The sequence below is a fragment of the Betta splendens genome, chromosome 2 (assembly GCF_900634795.4).
Source record: "Betta splendens chromosome 2, fBetSpl5.4, whole genome shotgun sequence".
In the NCBI taxonomy this organism is placed as follows: Eukaryota; Metazoa; Chordata; class Actinopteri; order Anabantiformes; family Osphronemidae; genus Betta; species Betta splendens.
In genome coordinates this window covers 15,296,086-15,309,590 of record NC_040882.2, presented here as the reverse complement: position 1 = coordinate 15,309,590, position 13,505 = coordinate 15,296,086, and the positions used below count along the sequence as shown (strand labels likewise).

Below are 13,505 nucleotides of genomic sequence, written 5' to 3'. Positions count from 1 at the left end.
CAGGCAATACATTTAGTGTGTGTGTGTGTGTGTGTGTGTGTGTGTGTGTGTGTGTGTGTGTGTGTGTGTGTGTGTGTGTGTGTGTGTGTGTGTGTTTGCGCGCACATCAAGGAGACTGACACGTGTCCCCTGAGGTGTCTGCGGGGGGTGTAGTGTGTGTCCGTGCTGGCCCTCTCCCGCCTCTATCAAACTGTCACACACCAGGCCAGACTCATCCACACTAACACCTCCCAGAGATGTTTTTCCCCCCTTCCTCACTCAATAATTCCTCCTCTCTCTGTGTCAAGGTCGTGGATTTTCAGCTTCTCACTCTATTATTTCATGTCCCATCCATCTGTCTTCCACCACGATCCCTAAGTTTCTGAAGGTGTGAAGGGTAAAGCTGCGTCCCGGAGCTGCAGAGTTAACATATATCCTGGCAGTATACATTATAAATAATAGAAGGTCTTAGCACATTGTGGAGGAAGACTACATCTAAATTGCAGTAGATACTGTACGAGCAGAAACACTCCACCACCGGCTTAGTCACAGATTCCCTCTAATTGTCCCAGTGATCGTTGGAAACCCTTATTGACACACAACAAGAGCAACACCAGCGCCGTCCCCCCCCTCACTGGACTCCTTCACTCCTTGGCTCTTATCAGCTCATTTGCAGCCAGCCGGGAAGCTCATTGTGAGCAGGGCCACAGGCTCCAAGTGATGATGGGTAAAGGACCCCTCGCCTCATCCCTCTGTCCTCCACCTCTGCCACCATCGGCTGCTGGCTCCCGTTTTCCCCTCGCTAAATTAGATCACGGATCAGCTCCCCTTCCTCGGATGCAGTGTCCTCGGGCTGGAGCTGTCAAACCCACGGGCAGAGTTTTGGAAGTGCACCTCAAATGCCACTTCTCTGGCACAGAGGCGTGTTGGCTGGACCCTTTCCCCTTGAAGCGCTCTCTCAGTGAGATGCCCAGTGCATTAACTGCTTACTGCCACAAGGACTTCACATCATCAACATCCAACCAAACCAAAGCCATGTTTTTTTACAGAGCCAGGAAACCGGACTATAAAGCAGGGCCGGTCATAGGCTTTGTGTGGCCGCAACGAGGCGTCTGCCAGGAGCTCCCATATCAAACACCACCCTGTTCTACCGCCTCATGAAGGTTGGGGTTGGGTGAAGAGTTTCATTAATCCAGATTATTTCAGAATAAAAACTCTGGTTGTTATGGAATAAAAGCAACAGACAATGAGAATATGAGACATACTTTCGGTTCTCTGTTCTCGAAGCGCCACTAACTTCCAATCAATTCAACTCTCCTCCCAGTGTGAGTGGCTAGTGAGACGCCATAAACCAAAGCAAACACAAACCTCCTCTAGCAGGTCCACTGCTTCACGGCATAAGCTCATGCAGTGGTCCCAGCGCACATATCTTAATGGCATCATTACAGAGGTAACGGCCACTGTTTCATGCTAATTATCCATGCTGTGTTATTGAAAGGCTCATTGTTCTGATGATAGCGAGCTCATAAATAAAGCAGCAATGAGGCTTTATGAGGAGCTCTGTGCAAATGCTAAGTGTTGCTGATGATGGTGGGAGCGCTGGAGGCTGCCAAGTCTATTTAGTTTGCAGTGTGTGTGTGTGTGTGTGTGTGTGTGTGTGTGTGTGTGTGTGTGTGTGTGTGTGTGTGTGTGTGTGTGTGTGTGTGGCAAAAAAGTGACCCACCCACTCAGTGGCAACATGAGACCTGAGTACTTATTTACTCTCTTCACTGTTTAAGCTTCCCCTGAGCTCAACTTTTATGCTGTTTCAGTTTTCTGGGGCTCATGAAGCAACAGCCCCGCTCGCAGTCTGGAAACACTGCAAAAAACAAAACTTTTCTTTTTTTTATAATCTTTCTTTTTTTGTTATGCACTTCGAAACCTAAGTGAATCAATAAAAGACTGTAATAAATGAGTCCCTGTAAATTTAAATCTCGCTTACGTGTTACAAACTAGTATTATGTTGCTGTGAACTAGTGAGGCGGGCGAGCTGTGCCGTTCTGCATCTTTTACAGTGTTAAGTTTTTTTACAGTGTTAAGTTTTTTTACAGTGTTAAGTGAGTGGCAGATGGGACTCCCCTGAGGCTTGGGTGAGTCAGCCGTTTCTGATGAATTCTCAGGAATGGTGGAACATTAATCACAGCCAAAATGAGTGTAAACAGAAATTATGTGGAACTGGACGCCGGTGGACTGGGAGCGTTGCCTAATACATTCGCCACATCGGTTCCTATAAGGACGAACGTCAGACGTGAGCTCTGTCCTCAACCCAGGGAAAATCCCAACTTTCGCCGCATTTGTTGCCTACTTTAATAGAATTATTCATGTTGCCGGAGATTATAATTAGGATCCATGAAGAATTAGCCCGTGGAAGCCGCTTACTTATGACTTTGAGCGGCTAGCTGCTGCGGCGCTGCGGCGCTAGGTACACAGCAGGATCCTGTCCAAACACATGGGCTGCTTTTTAAGACCGGCGCAAACAGCCGGCCTGTATCTCAGGTGCACACACCTGTCATTTTTATTATTGAAGCAGTTTCCTGCCTTGGCAGGGAAACAAACCGACGCGGCGCGGAGGCTTCATGTGGCCGCGTGAGCGTGCGGCAGGGCCCGAGTGGGGGATTAGTCCCAGGTTCCTGTTGCTCCAATTGCCCGTGCAAATACAACGGCATGGCTTTGTTTGTGTGTGTGTGCTAGCGTAAACATGTCTGAACGTGTGTGTGTGTGTGTGTGTGTTTCTAACCAGATTTTCCAGAAGCAGCCACTGATCCTTTCGAACCAACCTTTTTAAGCCAGCTAAGTTTGGCTTTGCTATGACACGAAATACTCCCACGTGTTCACCTTCACCAAGAATCCCCAGAACTGTTGTTCAAATAGAAGACATTTTTTCTTTTATGGCATTTATCAGACAGAATGGTCATATTAAGGACAAAACAGATAATGAAACAAGCTATCGGCTAATGCTCATAGACGCAGGTTGTCATAACCACAGGGTTGACGAGATAATCTCCTAGCCTTGCTAATCTCAAAGAACGCGACATGTTGTGCTTTTAAACTGCAATTAACATTTTACACGTCCGCTTGTTCTTTGTTGTCTATCTCCGGAGTGGGACAGGAAAACATGAAGCCAGTTGACTTCAGGTTAAAACATCACTTAGTGTTTGCTAGTGCAAGACTATGAAGCATCGTCTCTCATGTTTTCATCTGTTTCTTTGTCTTGTCAGTAGATTAAAACATTGGTTCTGTGGACGGTTATTGTGTGTGTCTAATTCTCACTCATTTCGCATGTAGAAAAGTTGATTTGGGTTGTCAGGAACTGAACAATTGGGCACTTAAAAGGAGTTCAAACTGTAATATTCATAAGCTTAAGTCAAGAGCTTCTAGAAATAAATCATTTTGCATAAATACAGTGATTGTACAACAGCGCCCCAATGTATTTGGACTTGTGATATTATGTGTGCTGTCTAAAATGCAAGACTGCCCTGCTGCAGCCGTTTGCGTGCCAATAGGCTGAAGACATTTCAGTATGTTTTTTTGTCTAGTGAATGCATTTGGTTTAAATTCGGGTTTCTGAGAGTGTGGTCCAGGTATCGGTTTGTCCTTGTGGAAACTCCTGGCGAGGGCATGGAACTGAGATGAAAAAAAAGGGAAACTGAAAAAAGAATCATGTGCACAAAGACAGACGGGTAAACAGTTAGACAGTGTCTCCAGCTATGAACTGTCTGCCAACTATTGTTTACTGTGCATATACGTTGACAGTTTAGTCATAAGCACTTCCAAAGAGACCTCTCCCTCTCTCTCTCTCTCTCTCTCTCTCTCTCTCTCTCTTCCTGTCTCTCTCTCTCTCTTTCTCTCTCTCTCTCTCTCTCTCTCTCTCTCTCTCTCTCTCTCTCTCTCTCTCTCTCTCTCTCTCTCTCTCTCTCTCTCTCTCTCTCTCTCTCGCTCTCTCTCTAGTTTGGAAGTTGTAGACCTGGCTTTTCAAAACAAAAAAGGCTTGGGGAAGTGGTAAAAGTCTTCCAGATGGCTGGACCAGCCGCCCTGCGAAAGCGAGCGGAGTCACGCGGACACACGGCAGACACACACCTACACTGAGCGTGTAGAACATACAGTACATCTGTGCTGCAGAGCCCACAGTGTTACCGTGTCCCTGAGCCTCATCCGTCTCCTGGCGTGTTAATATTTATTATCACTGCGTTACTGGGCGCCACGATTTGAAGTTGTTGTAAAATGACGTGATGTTGTTTCACTAAGCGCCACTATAATGTAACTGTGCTCATAAGAGGCTCCTTTACAAACTTATATATTGTGATATTTTATATCTAAACAGTAACAGAATACAATTGTACTGTAACCTCTCACGGGGGGGGGATAAATCTGCTTAAACGACGTTGTATCTCTCGAACCTACTGGAAAACAGAGACAAGAACAAGATTCTTCAAACACTTTCCCCAAACAAAATAAATTATCCATCACCGAAGCAGCTCATTGATTTTTTTCAATCCGCCTGCAATTTTTCCTCCCTCGACAGATTTCCCCGAGTCTTCAGGTCAGCTTACGGTTCCTATATGCACCTGTAATGCCTCACAGAGTCCTATACACATCCGCAACATCCTTTCTAAAATGCTTCTTCCCACCTCTGGGGCAGGACCTAATGTTTGGAGGTAGAGTCTCCTCTCTACAGCCCCGGTGTTTAGACTCGCTGCCTGACATCTATTCTAGCAAACAGCGCTCTCTTGGGAGTCGTCATCCTCTTTCACTTTCCCTGTCTCACTCCGGGCTGTGAAATATGCACGGATGGTGGAGGTGCGGTGGGAAGGGCAGCGCTTTCGCCTCCATTAAGTATTTACAGCAGCCCACACCATCTGGACGGAGGGAGGGACGGCGCGAGAGAAGGAACAGACGGAATCAACCTGAGAGGGACGCAAGCGAGTGGAAGCGGCGAAAGAGCGAAGGGGGAGAGAAATGAGACATGCCGTCTTGATTAAGCCCAGAAGCGCGTGTTTCTACTTTGCGGTTCTGCCTCTCTCCTGGTTTAGATTGAGGAAATGTGATCTGGACCCCGGGGACGGCTAATCATCAACACATTTGCAACGGTGGAATAGCTGTGCTCGCGTGAGTGTCTGTACGCGCACCCACGTCTGAAACACACTGATTAAGGAGGCATCGGAGTGGGAAGAGAGCTGTAGCTGTGGTTTAACCCTGCAGCGAGCACAGTAGGCCTCGCCGAGACCGCGGCCGAGCAGCCGAACGGACCGGAAACCACAGCGCACGATCACTGAATCCCCCATGAGGGAGGGGTCTGAGGGAAAACAACAACAAAAACACAGCAGCAACACAATGTGAATGAGACACAGCGAAGCACAAACACACAACCTGGAAAAATGGAGGGAGCCACAGCAAAGCCTCAAAACGTTCGACATTCCGACAGGCAGTAAATGCTCCGAGTGGGGTTGTGAGGAATCCTGGCGGAATTACGCGGAGGTGGGAAAGTCGGGAAGCGCCGGGGCCACGGAAGAGACAATTAACTCAGGACAGGTGTGTCTGTCAGAGAGCGGGCGAAAACGAGAGGCGAGAGGAAAAGGGGGAAGGAAGCGCTGGGAGGAGGGGGAGGACCCTGACAGCTACAGCCAGAACAGACAGATGGGGGGTTACATGCCTAATGTGAGGCCATAGAGGAGGGAGCTGACGCAGGCTCCCACATCAAGACAACGGGGTGTATTAGCTTTGGAGACATAAGCAGACCAATACAGTTTCATTTTCCCCACAGAAACAACCACAGCTATCAGTAAGTGTCTCTCTGAATGAGAGTCCGTCGGAGCGAAGCCGAGGAGAAAGTAAAGCAGCGGGAGAGAAGGGGGTGTGGATTTTGGACGGCTAACGTGTTTATCCCTTGAACAGGCCTCCTCTCGGTCCCTCCACTCTTTATCCCGCCCGTCCCGCTCTCTCGTTCCCGCAGACGCTCAGAGCAACGCATAAACATGCCGACGCATCCGAGTGCAATGAAAATATGCGGAAAATAAGTAACGAGATGAATAAAGGTCCTGTGGGATGGAAGTGTGCAGAGATACCGACACATGCACAAGCACATGCGTTCGCTGGAAGCATCAAAGCAAATCACAGAGGCCCCACGTTCCCTTGATGTCTACTCTACGTGGACACTCTCTTGGATTTACGTTTGATTTAAGGGTCTGTGGTTACGGCTGATACGTAAACCTCACATGTCTGACAGATGAACACGTGCCGTACGTCGGACATGTGAAAGGTTTGGTGCAGTAGTTGTGTGGATCTACGGTGCGTTCAGGTGGCGGCCCGTCAGACGATCTCTTCATCCATAACAGAGCCGTCACTCCCAAAGACGTGTGAAGGCAGCGTGAATTATGAATACTGCCTCAAACTATGCTGTAGGAGGCGATGGCTGACACACTGTACGCCAGCAAACATAAGCACCTCTCCGCCCGTCAGGATACGAAAGCCTCTCCGACAGGATTCGTGCCTCGAAGATGCATTCGAGCGCCGCTGGAAATCTGGACATTTGCTGGTAATCCAGTCGAAATCAACCCCCCCTCCCTCCCCATCAATTCGTGGAAGGGCATCAGTGAACGCGCAGAATGTGAAGCTCCGTGTGCGATCTAAAAATAAGACGCACTAACACACAGGACTCAAAGCCAAAAAACATGAAGAGCACATCTGCTCCTTTCAGTCTGATGATCAAACCGGTTTACAGAGCATTTCGAGGCCCGAGTTGGACCGTAGCGCCACGGGCTTAAGATGATCTCTGTCAGCCTCTAGTCATCCCAGTGTTTGGTGAGACATCCTCACACCTCAACAAGCACCTTTCACTGTGTTCTTAGGATCGATACAGTCGGCATTAGACAGTGAATCTAATAGTATGGGTGGTAACACAGAGGAAAAGGGGGAAGTGAATCACAATGTGCACTGCAGTCTTAATACGGTTACGTGCTGTCGGCACTACACGCTCCGACGCACAGCGGCTGCCGGGGTGTTAAGCGGCCAGTGCATCTCCTCGCCCCTCGGGGGTCCAAACCTCTGACTGCTGTAACTCACCTCAGATAAAGAAAAATACAACAACACTATCCCCGCTGCCGTCGAATCAATTATTGACCGCAGCTTGAAGACGCTGAGAGGCGCCCCGTTACCGAGAAGGAAGGAACGACGACCTACTGCTAACGGGCACACCTACAGCCCGGCGCCGATTAATCACAGTCGTCTCCCTACGTGGGAGCCTGCTCTACTCCAGACACGAGCACAGACCTGCCCGGGGGAAGCCGGAGGTCTGTGCCCTCTCTTCCCTCAGTCGGAGTCATTCTAAAGGGCGCGTTTGGACCCACAAGAACACAGAGACGGACACGACGCTAAATGAAAGCAGCACCGAAGGCCTGGAGACAGACAAAGCTCTCCACAGAGCCCTAGCATGAAGTGGAACGCACAGTGCGGTCTGGATTGACTGACCTGGGTTCCAAAATGGAGGTCTAGGTTTCTAACAGATCGGCTGTTTTACTGTGAAGACAGTAATTGTGTGCATTGCGTACCGACACAAGAAGAGTCTCCCGAGATCAGACAGGGCCTTCTGATCATTAACTCAGCTGCCCTGGAAACTTTTCTGATCCGTGTCGTTAACTTCCACCCTGTGTGGAACCTGGCATCTTGACCCCCCCCCGCCTCCCCAATACATCTTCCCCCATCTTCCTTGTTTGATCCTGCAGCTCAGGGACTTCAAAGCCTACAGACCAGTGCATTGTGTCCACACCCGCCATCAAGCTGACAGCTACATGGAACTGAGATACTCCCCACACAAAATATCCAAACCAAAATGTGGTCGGGGTCTCATAAAGGTACCATATATGAAGTTCAGGGTCAGTTCTGCTTCTGCCAGCTTCTTATTTATCTGCCAATTCTGGTTCACTTCTGATCAACTTCTACCAGTCTTTGCGCTTTTCTGCCTTTTTCTTTACTTTCTCGAGTCGTCCGGTGGTCGGTGCTGAATGCGGAGCATTATTCATACACTGCAACAATTAAAACATCAACAGGGGCCGGATAAAAATATGTACATTATTCATATCCGTCCTCCAGGGAGACAGGCAGTCAGCGCTAATGAGAGGCTGAAGCTTTGAAGTCATGGAGCCCTCAGTGAGGTGAATGGCATGAATTAAGTACCACCATCAGACACGTTTTGCTCTGTGCGAATGTCTTCTACGGGGCTAATTTTAGCCGGGGTTATGAGCCCTGCCTTGTCTATTTTCCAAGTTTTTATTAGAGCATTTGAATATAATTAAGTCTCCCTCACCCCATCATCTATGAGAAGGTCAGGCTCAGCCGCACAGCAACGCCACTGGAGCCGGGAGAAATTAATATTCTAAGGGGATACGCGGTAAATAGGAGTTCAACATGCTACACTTGTTGTGGAGAGGAAGGGAGGCCGCCCGACCATGAGAGAAGTGTGAAGTGTTTCTGGCGAGCGGCAGCTTTGTAAATTGACAAGGCTCCGCCAGCCGGACCTGACCCCTCTCCCCCTGCCGGGGCCCGCCGCCCTGCCCGGCGCTGTGCTGATATGATATCTATCCGAACAGATGCCCGCTCCGGCCTCGCGGCGCCGCTATCCGGCGCCCCGCTCCACCGGCGGCCGCCTGCTGATGTTTTGTCCGTCCCCGCGTTCGCCGGCGCTGCCCGTCTTTCCGGGAAGGAGCCGACCTCACTTAGCGACGTGACATGAAGACGTCCAGCGAGAGGAGGCGCGGTGTCAAACGCATGGCTTACCTCCACAGCGAGCTCTCCAGCACCTTGGTGGAGTCGGCGTGGTAGTACTTGGTCAGGATCAGGATGACCTACGAGACAAGTGGAGGAGAGAGAGATGTTGAAGTATAAACCACAGCTGAGCAGACCAACAGAGCAGTGAATAGAAACAGGGTTTTCATACTGTACGTCTGAGGTCTTTACTCCAGGTAATATATGTGCCTATTTTTTTTTAAACCCATTTAAATTGAGAAAATCACAATTGAAATGAATTTTCTCAATGATAACTACTTTGTACTTTGATCCTATTTGACACTTTTTGGGCCAGTTTTTTTCTTTTTTTCATCCTTGCTGCTGCATTTATGGTTTAAACAAAAGCGGCAGTGAGAGAACTCCATCCACACTGTGGCTGATTTCATACTGCGCTTCAGAGGGCTGTGCTCGAAGAAACTATTACCCTGAACAAATAAGTCTTGTTTGCCACTTTGGTTCAAGAGAGCGTTCACAGAGTGGTCCTATCAATGCTCCTATAGCCTCCATCGTGCAATTTAGCTGAAACACATACTTCTTTGGGTCGGCTTGACAATCAAGGTGCGTCTGGAGGCAGCAGATACCCCATCATTACGCAACGTAAAACATATATACAGTATATAAAACACCTCCAATCCAAAGACGATGCTCATATGTGTACACTGCATCAGTGACTCTTGTCTTTCATATTTCTGAGAACTTCTGTTCTTGACAGCTGGGTCTGCTGGGATTTGCGTTGCCATGGCGAGCATGCCCGAGGGTCAGCCAGCACAATGGGGCTTAAAGGTGTGATTGATGGGCTGGGTTGCAGCATCGCCTGGAGGAAACTGCCAACATCAGGCTATGCCGAAGGTGGCTGCTCCCAGGGCATCGAGCTGCGCAGTCTGTGCAGTGTGGACACCTGATACATCTCAATGTGGAGTCCGGCACAGCCTGGGTCACTTTATTTATCCCGTGATCGTTCTTTAACTAAACATTTTCTTAAATCTGAGGTGATTTAGAGAACAAGGTGATATTACAGTATGGGGAATGAAAAAATGGTTGATTTCTTTGACAGATAGGATGAAACATGGTCCATTTTTGCACCTGAATTAATGAGCTACTTGGCTGCAGGCCAAATATGTTTTCATTCTGTCAGAATATTTAGCCTACTATACTCCCTGGAATAAAACAGTGCAGTTTTCCAACTGTGCTCCTATGACAGACTGTGGTTCCGCAGACTTCAGGATGCAGTTAGTATTAAAAAAGGGAAACCTTACACAATTTTTATAAGACCTCCCACAGCGGCGGCCCTGGTTTTTTCGAAGGCGTTTTTTTTTTTCTTTTTTCTTTTTTTCGGCTGAAAATTAAGCAGCGCATTACAGCTGGGGAAATACAGAATGAGCTTGGAGAGCTCTAGGCCAATTTCCACAACACAGACTGCCATCAAAGCCACTCAGCAGAGTCTCGAGGCACTTGGCTCAAAGCGACCGAGACTCAGGAGCTGCAACCCTGGTGGAGCTTGGCTTTTAACAATGTTTATGGAGCCCAGAAAACCAGAACATAGGACATTCCCCCCAAGCAGCAGCCTGCCTGCCCAGGCCGATAACAACCCGGTAACAGCTCTAACAGATGCAGTGACAACCAACAACCAGGGTTTTTTCCCTACACTTACTGTCAGAAAAAAACTTTCCAGGCTGATGAGGAATTAGACAGCGTCCATACATGAATTTGTGTCAGGCTCTCTGCGTCACGCAGCACACAGCGAGCGCTCCCCCATTGGTCGCCGGCCTTCTGTGACTCACTGGCGTCTCTGGAAACAGGCTGCCCGCCTCTGCACAGCTGTCCTTCTCCTAATGAGACACTGGTGCAAGAGCTGACACGCTTACCACCAGAGCAGAGAGGCAAAGAAAGGCCGCCGCTCCCCAGACAACCGGGATTAGCTCTGCCCCCATCGCGCGTCGCTTTGCCAGTTCCAAATTTAGCTTTACCAAAATAACTGCATCCACTAAATGTAACTAGGAGCCGTGTTGAGTACTAATTTCATCAATTTTTTACTGTACAAACCACAGTGTAAATGCCTTTTTGGATGATCTTGGTAGATGGTGGTCTTTAGCGTAACTAGTCATGCTCGTTAGCTGCTAGTAAATAGAAAGAGACTGTTTTTTTATCAAATGTGATACTATACAATAAACAAGTTTTTAGCTAGTAGCTAACTAGCAATGACTAGTTTGCAGCTAAAGACACAGCAAAAGAATGTTTTTTAATCAAATGAGTTACTATACATGAGTTGATCAACTAAAACCTAACACACACACACACATACACACACACACAAACACTCTGACTGTACTGTGTTACATAAACTTCCATTTCCTGACTCCGCTTCCACATGATCTACTGTCTTGTTCAGCTGCAGAACTTTGTGTCAATACACAACAGCTCTGACACGAAACGAATTTAGTCTCCTGGATACAACCTATAAATATGTGTAATTGTAACTAAGTGTGGAGCACAACAAAAAATAAGGTGTGCCCCTCAGGCCCAGGAGACAGAGATGTGCATCATTCATCCAAATGACACCGCTAATAAAACATTCGGCCTCTCTCTTGCCAACAAAATGTTCTGCATGTTGAGTGTTCAAGGCCTAAGTTCTACGCAATTGGAAAATGATTTTTCCTTCAGGATGAAGTGGACGGGGCAAAGATGCATTCAGCCATAAATCAGTAGTGGCAGGAGGCAGAGAGAGCGTTTATTTGGCAGCAGTGAACCCAACCACGTTGACAAAACTGCTGAACATCACAGAAGCCAGACTCCCCTGTTGCCTCTGGTGCACGGAGCAGTGCATTAAGACCAGGACTTGGCAGTGTCCACCCGCAGCTCACTGGACTAAAGGACAAAATTGGCACAGGCCGAGGATCCAAACGGAGTGGTAAGAAAAATATCCAAGTGAAGCCATGCCAGTCAGCTGTGATTCAACGCGGAGAAATCACCAGCATATTTAGCATCAACAAGTATTGGAAAACATGTCAAGACAAAGTGAACAAAGGCTGGAAGCTGCTTTTATTTATGGGAGATGACAGGAAAATCTCAGTGTCTTCTTGATTTATGAAAGAGAAGAAGCTTGGGATGAACTTTGTGACCTAATCAAACTGTCATAGAGGAAAATATCGCTCGGCTGTAACTATCCTCGTAAAACCGCAACCACATAATCAGCCACTGTGGGTTTCTTGTTTGTAAGCTGGCGCACAATGAGCTTAATGGCTTTCATTGGGGGAAAAGTCAACATGGTGGTCAGGACCCCTGGATGACTCCACACAACAGCTACAAGAGTCCCCATTGAGATTGAAGCTTGTGGCAGAATCGACCATGAGCTGCAGCCTGAAAACCACCGTTTGTCCCAGAGACATTCCCATCAGCTATGTGTCACCGGGGCACTTTCCATCAGCAGCTAGGAGACAGTGGGAGGAAATGTTAAAGGAAGGAAGAGCCTGTTGGGGACGGGGTTAAAATGTCCTGAGGCTGAGGCTCAGGAGAATGCGCTCATTCATTTTTAAAGTGAAAACAGTGGAGTACAAGCACTTGATCAACGTGTGTGACTCCCTGTCTCATCTCCTCGAGCCACTCTCTAGAAACCAGAGACCACACAAGCATGCACTGTTCATCATAAGAACTTCTCCCCAGAAGAAGAAGTGTTTTTCTGGCAAAGACGTAAATTCCACAGCAATTAAATGCGGGGATGGTTTTGTGCTGAGACATTGAGGCCATCGGCTGTCCCTTCTCTCACAAACATAAATGTGGAGACGTGTCTTTAGATTCGCTGAATGCTAATACTGATCATGTCTGGTGGAGGACCCACATTGTTAGAACCTTTATCAACTACCAGCGTATTATTGTGTGATCCCTTAAGTCAAGCCGACTTGTTGCAATATTGTAGGTTTTACAGCATCTTGAAGGCTCAAGTTTAACCACCATAAACACCAATGGCTACAGTTACATTTGGTTCTGTCCCAAATGAAGTGTGAATCTTACTTTCTAAGTTTCTAGTGATGGTACAGTGAGACAGCCCTGTGTTTCCTCGGGAAATACTTGAAATGGCAGTTCAACCTACTATAAATGTGATAGTGAACGGAATTGTGTTCGTGGCAAAGCGAAGCCTCACCAACAGCCTTTTGGTGACACTTTGGTGGCTTTAACTTTCTCCACATCCCAGTCCTTCCTTGCTCAGACAGACACGCACGCACTAGCATAAAATAAAGTGCTCCATTCATCCAAATACTTTCCCATTACGCCCATCCTTCCTGCTGAATGGCTGCGCTAATGGGTCAGGACACCGGCCGTCACTGAGTAGTCACATCTGGTTGAAGTCGTTTTTGCTTTGGACCTTGACCACGCTCTTCATCCAAGGTCACTCGGTGACCCACAAACTCGTTACCATTTTAACTGTAGTCTGAGATTGCCACCATTCATTAACCCGCTCAGGCGGAGAAGAGGCTACTACAATTACATGGGCCTGTGCGTCTGCTTTCCTTGTGCCATGGCCACACAAAAGGCGTGTTCTCGCTCCATTTCCAGGAGCGCATACGATCGGGTGGAACAGGAATACCTCTGGACGGCGGACCGCCTCCGAAAATGACTCGTGCAAGCTAACGTGGTACTGTAGATTCTAGCAATAGTCTGCTGTAGTTTCCATCCTCTCTTTTTGATCTCACTCTTCTTCCTCCTCAAGCTGT

At 48.0% G+C, this 13,505-nt stretch overlaps 1 protein-coding gene across 8 annotated transcripts in view; it reads right to left on the bottom strand.

Moving 5' to 3' along the window:
- Positions 1–13,505, bottom strand: part of sorcs2 (sortilin-related VPS10 domain containing receptor 2) — a 183,921-nt gene that overhangs the window by 105,998 nt on the left and 64,418 nt on the right. For all 8 annotated transcript variants that reach the window (XM_029140052.3, XM_029140045.3, XM_029140061.3 and 5 more), the window contains exon 2: positions 8,788–8,855. In XM_029140052.3, coding sequence (XP_028995885.1) covers positions 8,788–8,855 — 68 coding nt within the window. The remainder of the gene's footprint in view (positions 1–8,787; positions 8,856–13,505) is intronic.